Genomic DNA, 18,155 nt, shown 5'->3' with positions numbered 1-18,155 from the left:
AAAAAACTATATTCTATGAGGCTAATGTTCAAGATGATACTTGACAAATGGCACGTGAAACTGTATTTAGAGTGGTTGTAAAAGTGCAAAAATGACATAAAAGGCACTTGAAAAAAATCATGTTACCACCATACAGCTTAATCAAATCTGTACCCATATGTGTCATCTAACATCAAGTTCAACCAGATATGCTTTACACATGGATTTATGTATATTATCATTTTAAAAACATCAAAATGTTTCTGTCTTTGGAGTTCACTTGAATATGTTCCAGCGAACATTTTACTTGGTAGCTTATATCATTGACTAGGCACCTAAGAAATGACTTTACGCAGTAAATGCTTGTGTACTAAAGACACCTCCCTTTGGCAAGGCTTTTATCCCTACAGGGTCAAAGAAATCTACATTATGTAGTGTTTGTTTGCAATCAAAAACTGATGATTAGTAGTAATAAAGCAGCACTTATAAGCTCCAAGCCTAATTCGAACATCTGCCCGATGTCATAATCTGTATAGCCTACTTTGGCTATAAAAACTCAGATTTATGAATCAAACTTGTTCAGAATACCAAATACACATGACTAATTCATCAGAGCTTACAGCAGCCAAAAAGACGACAATATAAACAGATAAAATGTGAATTAAGACTGTATGTAAATGAATATGATTCATTCAGAAGAACGTGAGTGTGCAAAACAAAAACTTAATACACACCAATAAGATTTGTCCCATCACATTAGGGAAGGTCAACATGGATATTAAAAGCACATGGTCTTTTTTGGCGTTCAGTCAAGTTTTTAGATTGCTCTTTGACTGTCCTGAGACACAGAGTTCAGCACACTAGTGTTACATATTTAGAACCTCAGTCCTAAGACTGCACAGTTTGGTGTCCTAAGTCTGGTCACATTAGGAAAATTTCAGCGAGATTTCGAAGGTAAAAATGGTCCACTCTCAATAGTGTAGCAATGCATGAAGCAATGCTCACAAAGAAGTCCATTTCAAACCAAGCAGCTTTCTGTTGGTGATTGCAACAAATTCACATTACCAACTTAATCATGAATCTGCGAAACTCCCTTTCACACGGATTGCAATTTAATTTAATTCGCCCACAAAATTTTGCAGTGTGAATGTGGCCACACCTGGAGGATGTCTTATGATGCGTACAAGTCATGTCAGAAGATCGTATTTACAAGTTGAAGGCACACGACTGCCACCACAAAGTCGTAATTACAAAGTAGGAAACTATGGATATTCCATACGGAGTTTCTGAGTTCCGGACGTATTGACGGCAAATTTGTTGAAATTTGTTTTCTTTTTCATTTACAATAAAACTAGCTATGTTGCATGTACAACAGTATTGTACAATTACGATAGACTAGGATTCAATTTACAGCACCTTTATACATGAAATAAAAATATTGTAAAAAAGTAAAAAGAAATCTTATGTGCATTCTTTATTCGTCATTTTGTGGAGTTTTTGGTGTAGAAAAGTTACTACGCCATCTTTCTCCAACCACTGTGATCTGAACGCATTTGATGTCATAATTACGATGAATCAACTTGTAAATATGAATCTCCAGGGAATACCTGAACGCTCCATTACAGCACTACATGTATCGTCTAGTGGAGCAAGTAGAGCCCATCCTTGTGCACTTTTGAGCTTTTTAACCGGATAAATAGATGCTCTGTACATAAAACAACGATGCAGAGAACATCCGATTGTTTCCATCACATACTTACAAACAATTGTATATATTGTGCGATTACTTCGCAAAGCTTGCTCCTGCACTGCATACTGCAGCTTCCCTGTATTCTTGTCCTCCTCTCACTTTTTTTTTTTTTTACAGTAATGTCATGCATTTAGCTTTACGATTCTGTGTTACCATGTTGTGGACCCTCTTGTTCAGTAATAGTATGCAAATAGAGGCAGACCGGATGAGGTTGAGATTGGGACATTGGCAATGCTCCACGCTCCACCCTGTTTTCTGGGGACAGAAGTCCCTGATTTTCCTCTCCGTAGGAACGAAGGCCACATTCCTCACAGAAATCCTCCGAGTCCCCCTGGTCCTCCTCGCTCAAAAGCCCCTCGAATTCTTTGGGCTCATGGCTCTCCAAGCCTCGTCCACAAACACACACCTCAATCCCAGAGTCCCCCGTGAATCTGCGATGTCTTCCCAGAATCCTCTCTTTCTCATCAGGCTCCTTCCTGCACTCGTTCTGCGTCTCCATGCTGGGAGGCTGCTGAGCGCTCTGTGCGGATCTGCCCCGCTCTAACTCCATCTCGCCCTTGCCGTCTTCTTTCTGGTGGTACCCATTAGAGGTGTGGATCTCCTCTAGGCTGGGTCTGGAACAGAGCGTTTCAGATGCAGGGGGCACTGGAGTGGTCTGTCTGGGTGTGCAGTGTGCATCCTGCTGGTCAGTGGTTAAAGGGCTGGTGTAGGTCGGAGGGCCGGCGTTTAAGGCACTATATGGAGGAGGGGGCGTGGCGGGCTGATGCACTACCTCCTCGTACTCTGGAAGGAGATAGTTGGGTAGGAATCCTGAAAGAAAAAGAATGGTGAGAAAATGTCTGAGAACAGCAGGGAGAATTTGAAGCATTCAAAATTCAGACTTTGTTTTGGTTGAGGAGCTACAATTGTATCCATTTTAAAGGGACACTCTTGTTGTTCCAAACTTGTAGGACTTTCATATGGAAGCCTACTTCTGCCACATCAAAACAAATGAAAAAAAAAAACATGCTTTGGTAAATCATAATTATTACATAAATTGACATATTTATGAGATAAAAAAATCAAAATTATGGCAGAACACTTCTTGTCAATGACTTTAAATTTTGATTTTTTTTTTCTCTATGACATAAAAAGTCATTTATGACAAGTCAAATTGATGACAGTCAAAGAAAAATGAGTGTCAATTGCAACTCTCATAATTATCACAGTATATCATAGTTTTGACTTTTGATCAATTTTAGTATAATTTGAATTTATAACTTTATTATACTCTTTTATAATAATCTTGATTTAATCTAATGACTTAGTATCTATTTTGACTTCGTATCTCAGTCATGAGTGTCAGTTTTGACAGTCATACTTTTGAATTTCCATGTCACAATTATAATTTTTATATCATAATTTTATCTTTTTAATGCCATCATTTTTACATATTACTTAGTATGTCATAGTTTTGAATTTTATTAATTTCTACTTTCTGTACTTCAACTTTTTGTCAAACGTTTTAACTTTTTATGTCAGTTTTGACTTAGCATTTCATAATTTCAACATTTTATGTCAATTTCGACTTATTTTCTTATGTGGCAGAAATGGGCTTCAGAAGACAATGTTTTGAAGAGTTTAACCGTTTTTGACCATTCAGATTTTCTTTTGAAGTGAAATATAATTTTAACAAGACAATGTATAGCACTTTTTTTAATATACACTATTTGTAACAGACTGTGTTAATACACAAAACCCAAAATACCACGTTTATCAGCTCATTACATCAACAATCAGAGTGATTCATCAGATTTTGTGAGCTCTTTGATCCATGGCTGATGAAAACAGATTGCACTTTATTACAGAATGTTCAGTTTTGTGCTAATAGCTTTAAATCATGTATTAGGGGAGGTTAATTAACAGCCGCTGTAATCAAACCCAGTAAAGCTCTATATCTCTTCTATAGGGCAGGTAATGTATGTTCTGCTATAGGTTCATTGTGTACACAGTTTCAGGTACTGAAAGCTATTGTAAGCAAGCATTTGTATGACACTATCTCAAGATTAAATAATAAAAAGCCATAAAATGATAAAGCAAAATAACTCAACAATAACAACTGATGTAGTTATCATCACGTGACGTGCTCACGTCACAGATTAGATTAACACTATGTCTGTACAGTACCGTGTCCAGTGTACTGAAATTTATCAATTTTGTTGTCATAAAAAATATCATTGTGTACTTGCGTTGTTTGCCTTTGTTTTGATCACAGCCAGTTCATGAATGATGAGAATTTTCACTGAGAACAGGAATACTGATATTACTCATAATATTAATCATGCAATTAGTTGCCTACACAGTCCTTAAGGTTTGATTTCAGTCTGCTTAAAGGGTTAGTTCACCCCAAAATGAAAATTCTGTCATTAATTACTCAACCTCGTGTTGTTCGAAACCCGTAAGACCGTCGTTCATCTTCGGAACACAATTTAAGATATTTTTGATGAAATCTGAGGGCTCTCTGACCCTCCCATAGACAGCAAGGTAACTACCACGTTCAAGGTCCAGAAAAGTACCAAGATGATCAACAAAGTAGTCTGTGTGACATCAGTGGTTCAACTGAAAAGTTACGAAGCTACAAGAATACTTTTTTGCACGAAGAAAACTAAAATAACTACTTTATTCCACATTTTCGTCTCTACTGCGTCACTTTGGACACGCGTTCACGACAATACCATGTGTGTATTGTGTTGCGGTGCTGACCCAGATCTGGCGTGATGACATCATTACGGGTCATACAGGTTTGGAACAACACGAGGGTGAGTAATAAATGACAGAATTTTCATTTTTGGGTGAACTAAACCTTTAATGCTGTAAAAGGACTATTGACTATAATTAGGGATGCACTGGCTGCCGATATTTATCGGCAGATTTTTTATTATTTTAAAGCCATTGGCATATCAGAAATAGCATGAAAAGGGCCGATACCGATGGTTTATTAATTAACTGCATGGAGACAATGAGTTGCATGTCTGTTGCATAATCCAACGTTTTTCTCGGAGCAAAATAATTAAATACTTGCCAAAACAAAATAAATCTGTACAAAATATAGTTTGTCAGACGGGATAGTACGGCCATATGCAAATGTGACGCTTACGCATCCAACGAGTGAAATGCCCGCTCTCAGCTGTAAATTCACCATAGGTAAGTCGCAATGGCAATGCACCGGCGTTAGAGTTTATACAGTTAATTATACAGTTAAAGAAACATAAAAAGTTACACTGCTCAATTTAAATAGTCCGTAGTACAGTCTGTGCCGTTCATTGTGACCAGCGTCTCATTGCTGATATAGCCTATATGTGAAGGATGATGTTTTACGTCGATAATGCGAGTGAACAACAAAGCCTATAGTTTACATAATAAATAATAGGTTAGCATCCAGATACTTCACGAATATGGAAACATTTGGATTCGTGCAGAATGAGAGAGGTAGGCTTCAGTTTTGTTTTTAAATTAATTTGTTTTGGCTTGACGCTTATATTTAGCCTAAATACAACTTTAGAGGATTTGTTGTGGAGAGAAGGGAACTAAAATAGCCTAACTGTGTATTTAAGTTTGCTGTTATTTACCATTATTTTAGCCTACATTATTTATGAATGTAATAATAAAATGCAACGTACAGCCCAATTTATTTAGGCTGTTTTTTTTTCTTTTTGAGTAAATTAAACACTGTACTTTATTATTATTATTAGTAGTAGTAGTAGTATTGGCAAAGAAAAAGTTTTAAAAAATAAAGTTATTAACCGGTATGTTTTCTACTCAAACCGGTTTCACAGAGGAACGCAGGAACAGAAACGTTCAAATAACGATTCTAATCGGAGTAATAACCAATTTCTAATTTTTAAGTCCTGTTTAAGGCAAAGGACCAATATCGGTATCGGACAATATTTGTTTGTTAAAATAAAAAATAAAAATCTTATTGGTGCATCCCTAACTATAATACTATTTTTACTATTATAAATTAACAATATTAACAAAGTGTGTTGCTGGTTTGGCAAGGTAATGTAATATAATCTTGACAAACGAGGGTTAAAGATTGGAAGACAGCAGCTGTATTTGCATGCCTATTGCCTACACAGAAAATAACTGCTGGGGGGCATTTTCAAGATGCTCGACATGTGAACCGACATGCCTTAAATAAGGACTTTGATCAAACCTTGCCATCCCATAGCATAAAAAAACAAAAAATAAATGTTTGATAAGATTGTGTTTCACATGTGCTCTCACTGAGGGTAAACAAACAAAAGGCAGCAAGTACAGAGTAGGAGGTGTAGGTGTATATGGATCCTCTCATCTTTCAGCAAAACCAGGTCAAGCCCATCAAATAAATCTTTCTGAGAAAACCTTTCACACTCAATCCAAACACATACTAAGAATATATACTGAGATATGCTGACATATAATGCATGTGATTAATTTAAAGTAAGTCACATTATGTAATTAATTAGGTTAAATGTATTTTAACTGACAGCCCCCATTTCTACAAATCATTTGATTGCTACTCTACACGAGCACTCATAAAATCAACAATCTAGCAAATGAAATATTTCTTCTACATAGTATACATATAAAAAAAGCATACTGACTATTTCCTAATTACTTCAAAATGACTTTTCAAGTCAGTTTTATTTTATTATTATTTTCCAGGGTTGAAGAATGAAGAAATGCTAAATAAATAAATGTAGCAAAAAAAAAAAAATTCAATGAGGAGCATGACATTACTGTAGTAGAAGGGCAGTGAGGTGTAGTTGTGAACCTCTCTGTAGGCAATGAGGTTGATCTCATGCTGTCGTTGTTGTTGTTGCAGTCTGTGTTTGGTGCGACGATGATGACAAATGCAGCAGCAGCTCAGGATTAAGATGATGGCCCACACCAGCCAGAACCCTGAAGAAAAATAAACCACAAAGAAATAATACCGCACACAAACCAGCAAAATATTTAAAATATGTCTTTGTACTCTATACTGCTACTTAAAACCTGACTAATTCCTCTTAGACTAAAACCCCAGCTAATGCGCAAATGGTCACACCCTCTGCATAAAGATTTGTGAGTCTCGTAATTTTTACGCCACACTTTGCAGAAGGTCAAGCATCTTAAGCTGTTCTCCTCATTTCGGCATACATTTTGTTTAGTTCTTCTGAGCCTCTTAAAGGGATAGTTCACCTAAAAGTGAAAATTTGATATTTATCTGCTTACCCCCAGGGCATCCAAGACGTAGGTGACTTTGTTTCTTCAGTAGAACACAAACGAAGATTTTTAACTCAAACCGTTGCAGTCTGTCAGTCATATAATGGAAGTGAATGGGAATCACGGCTTTGAGAGTCCAAAAAACATACACAAACAAAACCAAATTAAACCCTGCGGCTCGTGACGATACATCGATGTGTAAAGACACGAAACGATCGGTCTGTGCAAGAACCTGAACAGTATTTATAGATTATACTGATTCACTGCAATGTCCAAACTGTCCTGAGCGCGTTCTCAACAGCCGGCGTGTGACGCATCTTCTACTACTTCTTGCTTTACGGCGGATTGTAGACTTATAAGTGCATTACCGCCACCTATCTCTCAAATGGACCATTGACACTCTATCTATAATCTCAATTAGGTCAATGGTCCATTTGAGAGACAGGTGGTGGCAATGCACTTATAAGTCTGCCAACCGCCGTAAAGCAAGAAGAAGACGCAAAAGCACTCAGGACAGTTCGGGCATTGCAGTAAATCAGAGGTAAAAAAACAATATAAATACTGTTCAGTTTCTTGCACAGAGTGATCGTTTCGTGTGTTCACACATCAATGTATCGTCACGAGCCGCAGGGTTTAATTTGGTTTTGTTTGTGTATGTTTTTTTGGCTCTCAAAGCCGTGATTCCCATTCACTTCCATTATATGACTGACAGACTGCAATGGTTTGAGTTAAAAACTCTTTGTTTGTGTTCTACTGAAGAAACAAAGTCACCTACATCTTGGATGCCCTGGGGGTAAGCAGATACATCAAATTTTCATTTTTGGGTGAACTATCCCTTTAAGACTTGGTCTCATTTATTCAATAAGCACAATCAGGAAATGCACCTGATGTTGAAGAAATGTCACATCTGATTCAAGTTGATTGAATCATCATTCCTGTAACAAGCAGTTCCTCCTTTGCCATTCTACGGTAAATGTGACCGTCACAGAGCCTTTATGAATTCTTAGCAAACATTGTAACCCAATAACAAACACAATGATGTACTTACACCAGAGTTCATAGTAGTAGCTGCAGCACTGGGACTCTCCACAACAGTGTCCCGTTTCACACACATAGCTTTTATTATTCACACCCTCACAGTGAAGAACCTGCTGGGGAACAAAAAAAAAAACAGGATACAAGATATATTTCTTGTGGATTCAGTATTTATCTCTAGAACAGCAAATCGGAAATGAATAGTTCACCCTAAAATGAATATTTGTTGAAAATGTACTCACCCTCAGGTCATTCAAGATATAGATGAATTTGTTTCTTCATGGGAACAGATTAAAAAAAATTTAGCATTATATGACTTACTCATTGTTGGATCCTCTGCAGTGAATGGGTGCCGTCAGAATGAGAGTCCAGAAAACAGCTGATAAAAACATCACAGTAATCCACAAGTAAACGTCTCGACTCGAAGTCCATCAATTAACATCTTAAGAGGTGAAAAGCTGCGTTTTAGACGTATTGAGACATCTTTAACTCAAACCAATGCTTCCAACTAAAATACAAGTTCGCTATAATATTGTTTTCTCACTGCAGAGGATCCATTGGTGAGCAAGTGATGTAAAGCTACATTTCTACAAATCTGTTCCAATGAAGAACAAACTCTTTAAACAGGATGGCCTGAGGGAAAGTAAATGATCAGCACATTTTCATTTTTGGGTCAACTATTCCCAATTCACTCTAAAGCACAATGCCATATGGATGCAATTTGTGTTCATATCTGTGTGAAATAAAGCAACAAATCTATCAGGTAAAACCCTGAATCAAACAAACATTTTATCAGAAAAGTGGGTCAATGACAAATAAGAATGTCCAGAAATGAACAAAAATTAAACAAAACCTGATGTATCAGAAATTTTTTAGACCATTCTCGAAAAATGGCACGTTGAGTCAATTTCAAAACATATTTTCCTTACACCTTAAATACATTATTTAAAAAAAAAAGGGTTTTAAATGTATTATTCAATATACAAAAACATATTTTACAAATATCTTTGCAACGCATGATGTTTACAACCTGAAATAACCTTGTTAGATCTGGGGATAAAAGCGTCATGTCGCTGAACAAAGCACTGGTTTCACTTGTCATGTCAAATCCAAACATAAAAGAACAAAAACTGCCTGAACATTTCATATTTGATAGTCACATTGTCAATGTTGTGCACAGCAAAATCTAATTACCTAACCTGTTGAATCAGATTTCTTTCTCTTTCTAAAGTAAATCCAGTTACACATTAAGCAAACCCAGTTGCCATCAAGAATATAAAGACAACAGCTAGATCTGTACAGAACAAGCAGAAACCTTCAAAAGGCATGTTTGTTTCATTTCATGAATCAGTTAATGATTAAATAAGAAAGCTTGGTGATCCAGTTCTCTACCATTCTTGTCTCCTGCTGCAGTATAGACATGATACTCCACAGTCGAGTCCTTCAGCTGCCTTGTGAAAGTCCTTTCAGCCCAAGAGTCATGATACACAGGAGAGGAACAGGGGTACACACACACACACACACACACACACTTCACTCAAGGGCCAGGGATTGGTCTACGGAAAATGACATGCAGCAGAGGAGTGTAAGGCGGGCTGCATTATAATGAGATGCTCCCTCAATACAGGAGTAGACAGCTCAAAATAACATGAAGAGGTAACAAAAAAGACATCGCCCAGAGTCATACACTGTTTTGTCCTGTCTCTGTTAGATCCTGTAACATACCTAAACTTCCTTTGCTCTTTAGTCTACCTAGAAATGTAAGGAAAATAAATGTAAAGGGCTGCTATACTGTAAATAAGAAGGATGGACTAAGAAACAAAACAAACATTTTCGTTACTTGAAATAAATGTTCACAGAAACAATAAAATATAAAACAATAATAAATTATAAAAAACTGATTTAATCTAGGTTCCAAGGCAACATTTCCCATTTTCATTTAGTTTAAGTTTATTTACTAAAATAACTAAACTAAAACTTAAATAAAGATTAATACAAAATAATACAATCTTATATTTTTTTTACAAAGACTACATTAAAATCACTCATGTTACATTTAAAAAATAATAATAATAAAACATTATATGGAGCGGAAAACTATTTTTGTATCTTTTTTGTGGGTGTTCGTTTTCTCTATATCACTCATGGTGGGTTCAGAGAAATGTCCACTCAGTAGACAAGCAAGAGAGTATTCTGACAGAAAATAAAATGGAAAGTAAACAAGCTTATACTACTAATTATGAAGGACAATATATGATAATCTTGCTATGTTAATACCCCAACAAATAGAAGTGTACAGTTAAATAATGTGCCGATATACATTAAGCTTGTCTTGCGATTTTGCCAATTTTGTGAAAGGTACTGTTCATACACAAGCAGTGCATTGAAACCTGGACACACAAAAGCTGTTGCTGTGGTAACAAACAACAATATCTTGCACAATAAGTGCTTGCTGACTTGCCTGCCTAACATTTATTTGAGGAATTATGTTTATAATAGTCTATTGAGTTTGTACTTCCTGGTCCTGCACTGCCTATTGTTTTAGCTGATTTTAATAAATGTCAATATTGGCTACGCTGATTAAAGCAACACTTGAGTTTAATGTACAATATATATATATATAATGAAATATATAATGAAAATTATATATACTGGTAAAAAATGTATAGCCTGAATGCACTGTAAGTCGCTTTGGATAAAAGCGTCTGCTAAATTTAATGTAATTTATTACATATACATATATATATATATTATTTAAATAAATAGATTAAAAAACTGAATGTACATATGGTTTTTGGCAGTTAAATTCCATAGAATTTATGGTGAAACTACATTCATATATAATTTTGGAATATATTTAACAAGACATCAAAAATTACATAAATATAGTTCGTTTTTATTTTTGAAATGATGCAAATTAGGGTATTTTGTCACATATTATGTGTTCAATTAGTAATTTGATGTTTTGCCTCTGTGTGGGGAACATTGGTTAATGAATAGCTATGTCAGTTCACATTGTTTATGGAAAGCACAAATTTGATAAACTTTAAATCAGCGTGATCATCTATTTTCCATCTTATAATACATAATGCTCAAAACATTGCCAAAATATTGTTTTAAGACAGACTTCTTCTAGCAACCACAGCTGCCAGTTTTTACCACACAGTTTACACAATACAGCGATTACCAGTAGTGTAATGTAACAAAGTAATAATACTTCGTTACAGTACTTAAGTATTTTTGGGCGAATCTGTACTTTACTTGAGTTTTTATATTTCAGCCAACTTTTACTCCACTACATTTCCTAATTAAAATGTATACTTTTACTCCGATACATTTCCCCGAAGCATATTCGTTACTTACTACAAAATAGTCAGAAGTCAGGAGAACACGGACTGCAGGAAAGCAGGTTTGACGAATCAGTGGTCTGGCACTTGCAAGTTTAAAACACCGTTGCTTGCGTGCAAACAAGTGCATGCACAACCGCGGATGATTCATTTTCCACTAAAGTCGAGGCTGGGGTGTGCGATATACAGTATATCTTCTGCGATAATATGGTAAGTGTTGTTGTAATGATGTGCGATCGGACATTATCAAGTAGGCTATATCACCAAATCACACACACAGAGTGTACGCACATTGATTTATCAGTCTATTAAAACTTAAAATCCCAGGCATTCTAAATTATGGATGACAAAAATGCTTCTGTAAGCTCTTTATATGTATACTATACAATTTAATATAGTTAACTTAATCTATATCACACAAAGAGCACCGTTTTTCTGCAGATATCAGCATGATAACACATTTAATAATCATTTTATGCAAGTTCAGTAAAGCAATAAGTGACTTACATTTTAGAGGTAATATTGCTTGTTTTTGCTCAATTTTGCCAACGAAAATAGTTCCAAACAAAGATCACACAGCACTGTTTTGCGTCTCTGAGCAATGGACGGTGTTTACTTATTGAATGAATCGGTTGATAAAAATGATTCAGTGATTCACTCATTAACACAGTCAAGTGCTTTGTTTCTGAATGAATCAGTCGTTTGAATGAATCGGTTGAATCTCAATGACTCACTCATTAACAGTCACTTGCTGCCACCTACTGGCGGTTTTAATTTCGCATTTCGACTATTTGTTTCATGTTTTAAATTATTTCAAATATCAGTATTTAACGTTTTATGTTAAAAACAAAACATTAGGCCTATTTGTGCATCTGCAACTGCAGTTTAAATGTATCCATGTCCCCTCTGAGATATGTAAATACGATTTCAGATGCAGATTCCAGAAATTATTTCTTATGTTGGAATGAAAGACACTAAGTACCGGATGAAGTGCTTCTTATTCTTATCCAAAAATACAAAATGGAATAAAGAGTTAAAACTGAACACAATTTTGCTACTCAAGCTGTGTATTAGGGTTGTCAAAATGGCTGAAAAACTAAATTCGAATTTTGTACTTAAATATTATCAACATTTGAATTATATTCAAATTTAAAATGCATAATTTCAGTTAGGGTGGCTTCTCTCCTGAGGCCACATCGACCAACGCACGTTTATTCAAAGCATATAAGATAACATGACTATCTGTGAAAAAAGTGCATGTTTAAAATGTTTATAAACCAATTATAATTAAGTTGCTTTTAAACAACTATAAACAAAACAGCATCATGTATGTATGCATAGTTTAATACAAAGGGCCGAAAGCCAATCACACAGATTAAATTTTTCGTTTAAAAACACGAGTTGCAGTGGGATGAGGAGAAAACCCCGCCATAAAGTCTCGAGATTTTTCAAAGTTAAACTTGCATTAATTTTACATGGCTTTCTAAACATGCGGCTCCTTTGTGCGAGACGCAAATGCAATGCTGATAGATGTCCTTCTAGAAAATGCATGAAATATGTGTTCTGTGTGAACGGCTTGGTTTCAGTTTTGACGTAAACAAGATCTTCTCCGCATTGATGTTCTCTTTTCCCACAATATTTGTAATTAACAACGCAGCAGCGCCGCATCTAGTGGCTTCAACTGGATAGGCAAATAAAAACATTACAATGCAATGACACTTACATCGTCATCGCATCTTGTGCGCCACTGATAAGGCTGCCTCCTTAACGCACACCTAAAATTAGAATGCAACGTTTTTGCATTCAAATGTGGATTTTTATTTTAAATTCAACGAATATTCGAAATTCGAATTATTTTTTAACAGCTCTACTGTGTATGAATATTTTTAATATATATTTATTTGCTTCTTTTCCATTTTGCATTTACTTGTACTTTTACTTTCAATACTTAAGTACAATAAATATCCCATACTTTAAGACTTTTACTCAAGTAATATTCTAAACGGTGACTTCAACTTCTACCAAAGTCATTTTCTGGTAAGATATCCATACTTTTACTTGAATATGGCTTTCCGGTACTTTCTACACCACTGGTGATTACTAAGCTGTCCACCATAAACCATAGCCATAGAAGTCCAGATTCAAGACCAAAGTAGACACAGAATTCCAGAAATGTCTCCACTCTGCTGAGCAGGTCAAGTGTAGCCCCATGACCCTGTGCCTCATCCTTGAGAACATTCTTTTCGAGGACTGTCACAGCACTGTATCATTTATCACTAACCACAAATATCCACACTTAACCAATGCTGACTCTGCAACATGAGACTGGACATACTGTTTCTGGATATTATTAAACACACAGTGACCCCAAAAAAAGTGTTTGGACACTTAAGCCAAACACAATGAATCACATTCCACTGAATACTAAATATCAAGCCATGTGGAATCTGCAAACAACTGACGCAAGACCTTTTCTCAGAACCAATTCTGCTTTTGACCCATTTTTGCAATTACCCTCAACCAAATGGTGTCAAGGTCATTTTAAGTATTTTATGTATGAAGTCTCAAGTTCACACAAGCGTCCTAGCAGAGTAGCCACACACAGACACGCTCTTGAAAATCAAGCTTCCAAAGGGGTTTTTTGCAGTGATGCAGCAGAAGAACCATTTTGGATTCTCCAAAAAATAAATTAATTAATTAATAATTCAGAGAATAAGAACCCTTTTTTCTTAGTGTGAATTAATAATCAGATGGAACTTTTTCCTCTATAAAGAACCTTTTGTGCAATGGAAACGGTCCATTGATGTTAAAGGTTCTTTATGGAACCATGAATGCCAATAAGGAACCTTTATTTTAAGAGTGGGGTTCATCACATAACTATGAACACAGTTTGTCATCCAGGTACACATACTTTGTTGTACTTTTTTGTCATGGTTTTGCCTGGAAAATATGCCTTCTTTCAAATAAATGGCATTTCGTTTTTATGTATGATTTTTACTTTTTTTTAAGTTTCCAAAAACATGTAACATTTGAGAAACGCATGTATACCATAGCAAATTGAACTAATTCTTTGCAGCTGTGGACACTGTCCATATCCGGTTTCGGTGCCGGAAAACATTATATTAGAAACTAATTCAAGTTTAATAGGTTATAATGAGAAGCTGCTGAAAGCGGCAGATAATGTTGGCCTGTCTAATAATGATACTTGACTAGCTTTCCACAGTCTTAGTGAGAAGTGGAGTATCAGTGACAGCATACGATGATATGATAATCCTGTACCTGAAGAACTGGCTATGGCCACTTAACAGCAGTTGATTAACTTGGCCACCGGTGTGTAATATTAATCCCAGCTTTCATTCTCTTCAGCAATGTCAAATATCTTGATAAATAACGCAAGAGATGAATACTAACACCGAGTCAGCTAAAACTCAAGAGTCTTTTGGGTAAACATGAGGTTTTAATTCTTATTTGGAGGGAGGAACAAAAGCACACGGTATTACACAATACTCTCAGAACAGTACAATTCAGCAAAACAGCAGAATTCTTTGCAACTGGGGAGTGAGGTTTATCTTCAGGTTATGTGGTCATCTGATGGAAACTACAGACAGTATGTAGTTAACCTACTTCAGTATTGTCATTATCCTGTGAGTGATTTACAGGTTTTTGAGCCATGTCTTTATAGTACCACGTTTCAATATAATTAAACGCCAATAGCCTATTAAGTTTCAAGGAACCGCATAGCATATACAGCAATTCTATATGCTGACTATTCCTATGTAGTAAAAAAAAAAATTTATGTACCCACCACTTTTTGTAGAATCCAATTTTGTTATACCACTTTATAAACCAGTTTGGAAGCATCTTTAACAGGGCTCCAGACTGCAACCAAATGGTCGCATTTTGCTACCATTTTTTCTGCCGGTGTGACTAGTTTTTGTGAGCGGTTGCACTGGCGCGATCACCGTGTTGTCCAACTCATAAGCACTGCCATTTCTGTTGCATTTGAGGGTGCTTTCACACTAGCACTTTTGGTGCGCACCCGGGTTCGATTGACGTCAGAGTTCGGTTCGTTTGCATGATGTGAACACGGTCTTCCGAACTCGGGTCCGCACCCACGAACCGTACCCGAGTCCGCTTAAAAAGGGTGGTCTGGGGTACGGTTCGCTGCTGATGTGAACGCAATTGTACCAAATCATGGAAGTGAACCGCTATTAATGACGTATTATTTGATAAAAATGTGTGTTTGTGTGTTTCACTCACTTTCTTGACAAGCGTGACTGCAAGCAGAGAGCTGTATATCTCATTTCTGTTCACCTTCAGAGTTCTTTAGAGCATTTGCAGTACATTCGTAAGGCAGACGTAAGTGCCGTTATGTACTGAAGCTTTGGAAACAAAACCAACGGTTCAAAAACATAAATATAAAATTGAAGAAAGCCTTGCTACGCATTTTGCCGTCTTTACTAAGCAACGGGGTAAACAGCTGCTGGCTTGATGACGCAAACGAACCGTGGTTCGGACCCAAATAATATAATGTGAACACAGCCCAGCGGGGGCAGGGGGAAGCAATCGAACTCTGGTTCAGACCAAGCAATCGAGCCAAGTGTGAAAGCACCCTGAGAAACATCAAATGAAACGAAAGCGAAAATAAACCGCGCTGTGCAGCTCGGACCGCGACGTAAACAAACTTGTCCGAGCTCAGAACAGCTTTACTCGGGAGCCAAAGTTGATTTCGCGACACTGTTACTGCACAGATGCAACAGTGCTGAGAGATCCAGTGAGAAGCGTTTGAATTCACCGCACAATGAAAAGATTGCTGCGAGATCTAGTGAGAATCATTCAAATTCTGCACAGAATTCGGTGTTATAAACAGCGCTGACATATGTCAGGAAACCAGAAGCGGTAATGCTAACTGTTACCATGGTGTTGTGGTAGAAATAATCAAATGCATTACATCATTCATTTCAGGGTTTGCACAACCTTTTGAGAGATTCAAGCACTTTTCAATGACTTGAAAGCATTTCACACAACTATTTCCAGCACTTTAAAGCTCTAAAATGATTGAATGTTATTTTTAATGGGATGACCAAAATATACTTTGTGGTAAACAAACACTTATTTAAAATTTAAAAAATACATCAAATCACAATTATAACCAGTACGGCAGCAGAGGAGCACTTATTGGCTTATTAATCATTAATTTCTACTTTTTCTCCATATTTTGAAATTATAAAATCACTATTATAAAATATCAAATCATCAAGAAATCAGATTTTGTCAGAATTTTACACTTTGTGTATGATATGTATATATATATATATATATATATATATATATATATATATATAGTTATTTAGGAGGCTGTTTAGGAAACCTGTCCAAACTGTGCTTAAGGGTGCTTTCACACTAGCACATTTGGTGCGCACCCGGGTTCGATTGACGTCAGAGTTCGGTTCGTTTGCATGATGTGAACACGGTCTTCCGAACTCGGGTCCGCACCCACGAACCGTACCCGAGTCCGCTTAAAAAGGGTGGTCTGGGGTACGGTTCGCTGCTGATGTGAACGCAATTGTACCAAATCATGGAAGTGAACCGCTATTAATGACGTATTATTTGATAAAAATGTGTGTTTCACTCACTTTCTTGACAAGCGTGACTGCAAGCAGAGAGCTGTATATCTCATTTCTGTTCACCTTCAGAGTTCTTTAGAGCATTTGCAGTACATTCGTAAGGCAGACGTAAGTGCCGTTATGTACTGAAGCTTTGGAAACAAAACCAACGGTTCAAAAACATAAATATAAAATTGAAGAAAGCCTTGCTACGCATTTTGCCGTCTTTACTAAGCAACGGGGTAAACAGCTGCTGGCTTGATGACGCAAACGAACCGTGGTTCGGACCCAAATAATATAATGTGAACACAGCCCAGCGGGGGCAGGGGGAAGCAATCGAACTCTGGTTCAGACCAAGCAATCGAGCCAAGTGTGAAAGCACCCTGAGAAACATCAAACGAAACGAAAGCGAAAATAAACCGCGCTGTGCAGCTCGGACCGCGACGTAAACAAACTTGTCCGAGCTCAGAACAGCTTTACTCGGGAGCCAAAGTTGATTTCGCGACACTGTTACTGCACAGATGCAACAGTGCTGAGAGATCCAGTGAGAAGCGTTTGAATTCACCGCACAATGAAAAGATTGCTGCGAGATCTAGTGAGAATCATTCAAATTCTGCACAGAATTCGGTGTTATAAACAGCGCTGACATATGTCAGGAAACCAGAAGCGGTAATGCTAACTGTTACCATGGTGTTGTGGTAGAAATAATCAAATGCATTACATCATTCATTTCAGGGTTTGCACAACCTTTTGAGAGATTCAAGCACTTTTCAATGACTTGAAAGCATTTCACACAACTATTTCCAGCACTTTAAAGCTCTAAAATGATTGAATGTTATTTTTAATGGGATGACCAAAATATACTTTGTGGTAAACAAACACTTATTTAAAATTTAAAAAATACATCAAATCACAATTATAACCAGTACGGCAGCAGAGGAGCACTTATTGGCTTATTAATCATTAATTTCTACTTTTTCTCCATATTTTGAAATTATAAAATCACTATTATAAAATATCAAATCATCAAGAAATCAGATTTTGTCAGAATTTTACACTTTGTGTATGAAGTAAGAAAAGTCACAAAGTGCCTTGAAAAACAAACTTTTCTTCAATTTGCTACTAAATCACACATAATCACTGAAGTTGTTCAGTTCCATATACTAGAAGAATAATGGTACATTTAATAAGAGTGGAATATATACATTTTCT

The 18,155-nt window shown here is 36.4% G+C and overlaps 2 protein-coding genes across 3 annotated transcripts in view; both read right to left on the bottom strand.

The window, feature by feature from the left end:
* Positions 1-173, bottom strand: part of LOC107602732 (arsenite methyltransferase-like) — a 10,942-nt gene extending 10,769 nt beyond the window's left edge. Inside the window, 1 exon segment of the mRNA XM_016295304.1 lies at positions 154-173. Coding sequence (XP_016150790.1) covers positions 154-173 — 20 coding nt within the window.
* Positions 1-18,155, bottom strand: part of wbp1lb (WW domain binding protein 1-like b) — a 26,784-nt gene continuing 8,629 nt past the window's right edge. Inside the window, exons 2-4 of one of the 2 annotated variants that reach the window (XM_016295331.1) lie at positions 8,004-8,106; positions 6,491-6,652; positions 1-2,539 (exon numbers count right to left, since the gene is read on the bottom strand). In XM_016295331.1, the coding sequence (XP_016150817.1) occupies positions 1,866-2,539; positions 6,491-6,652; positions 8,004-8,106 (939 nt within the window). In that variant the 3' untranslated portion in view covers positions 1-1,865. The remainder of the gene's footprint in view (positions 2,540-6,490; positions 6,653-8,003; positions 8,107-18,155) is intronic. The other variant, XM_016295332.1, reaches the window with a different exon arrangement.

The sequence above is a fragment of the Sinocyclocheilus grahami genome, unplaced genomic scaffold, assembly GCF_001515645.1.
Source record: "Sinocyclocheilus grahami isolate Dianchi unplaced genomic scaffold, SAMN03320097.WGS_v1.1 scaffold334.1, whole genome shotgun sequence".
Classification (NCBI taxonomy): Eukaryota; Metazoa; Chordata; class Actinopteri; order Cypriniformes; family Cyprinidae; genus Sinocyclocheilus; species Sinocyclocheilus grahami.
The sequence above is the reverse complement of the archived record's forward strand: the minus strand, read 5'-3'. Positions and strand labels throughout refer to the sequence as shown.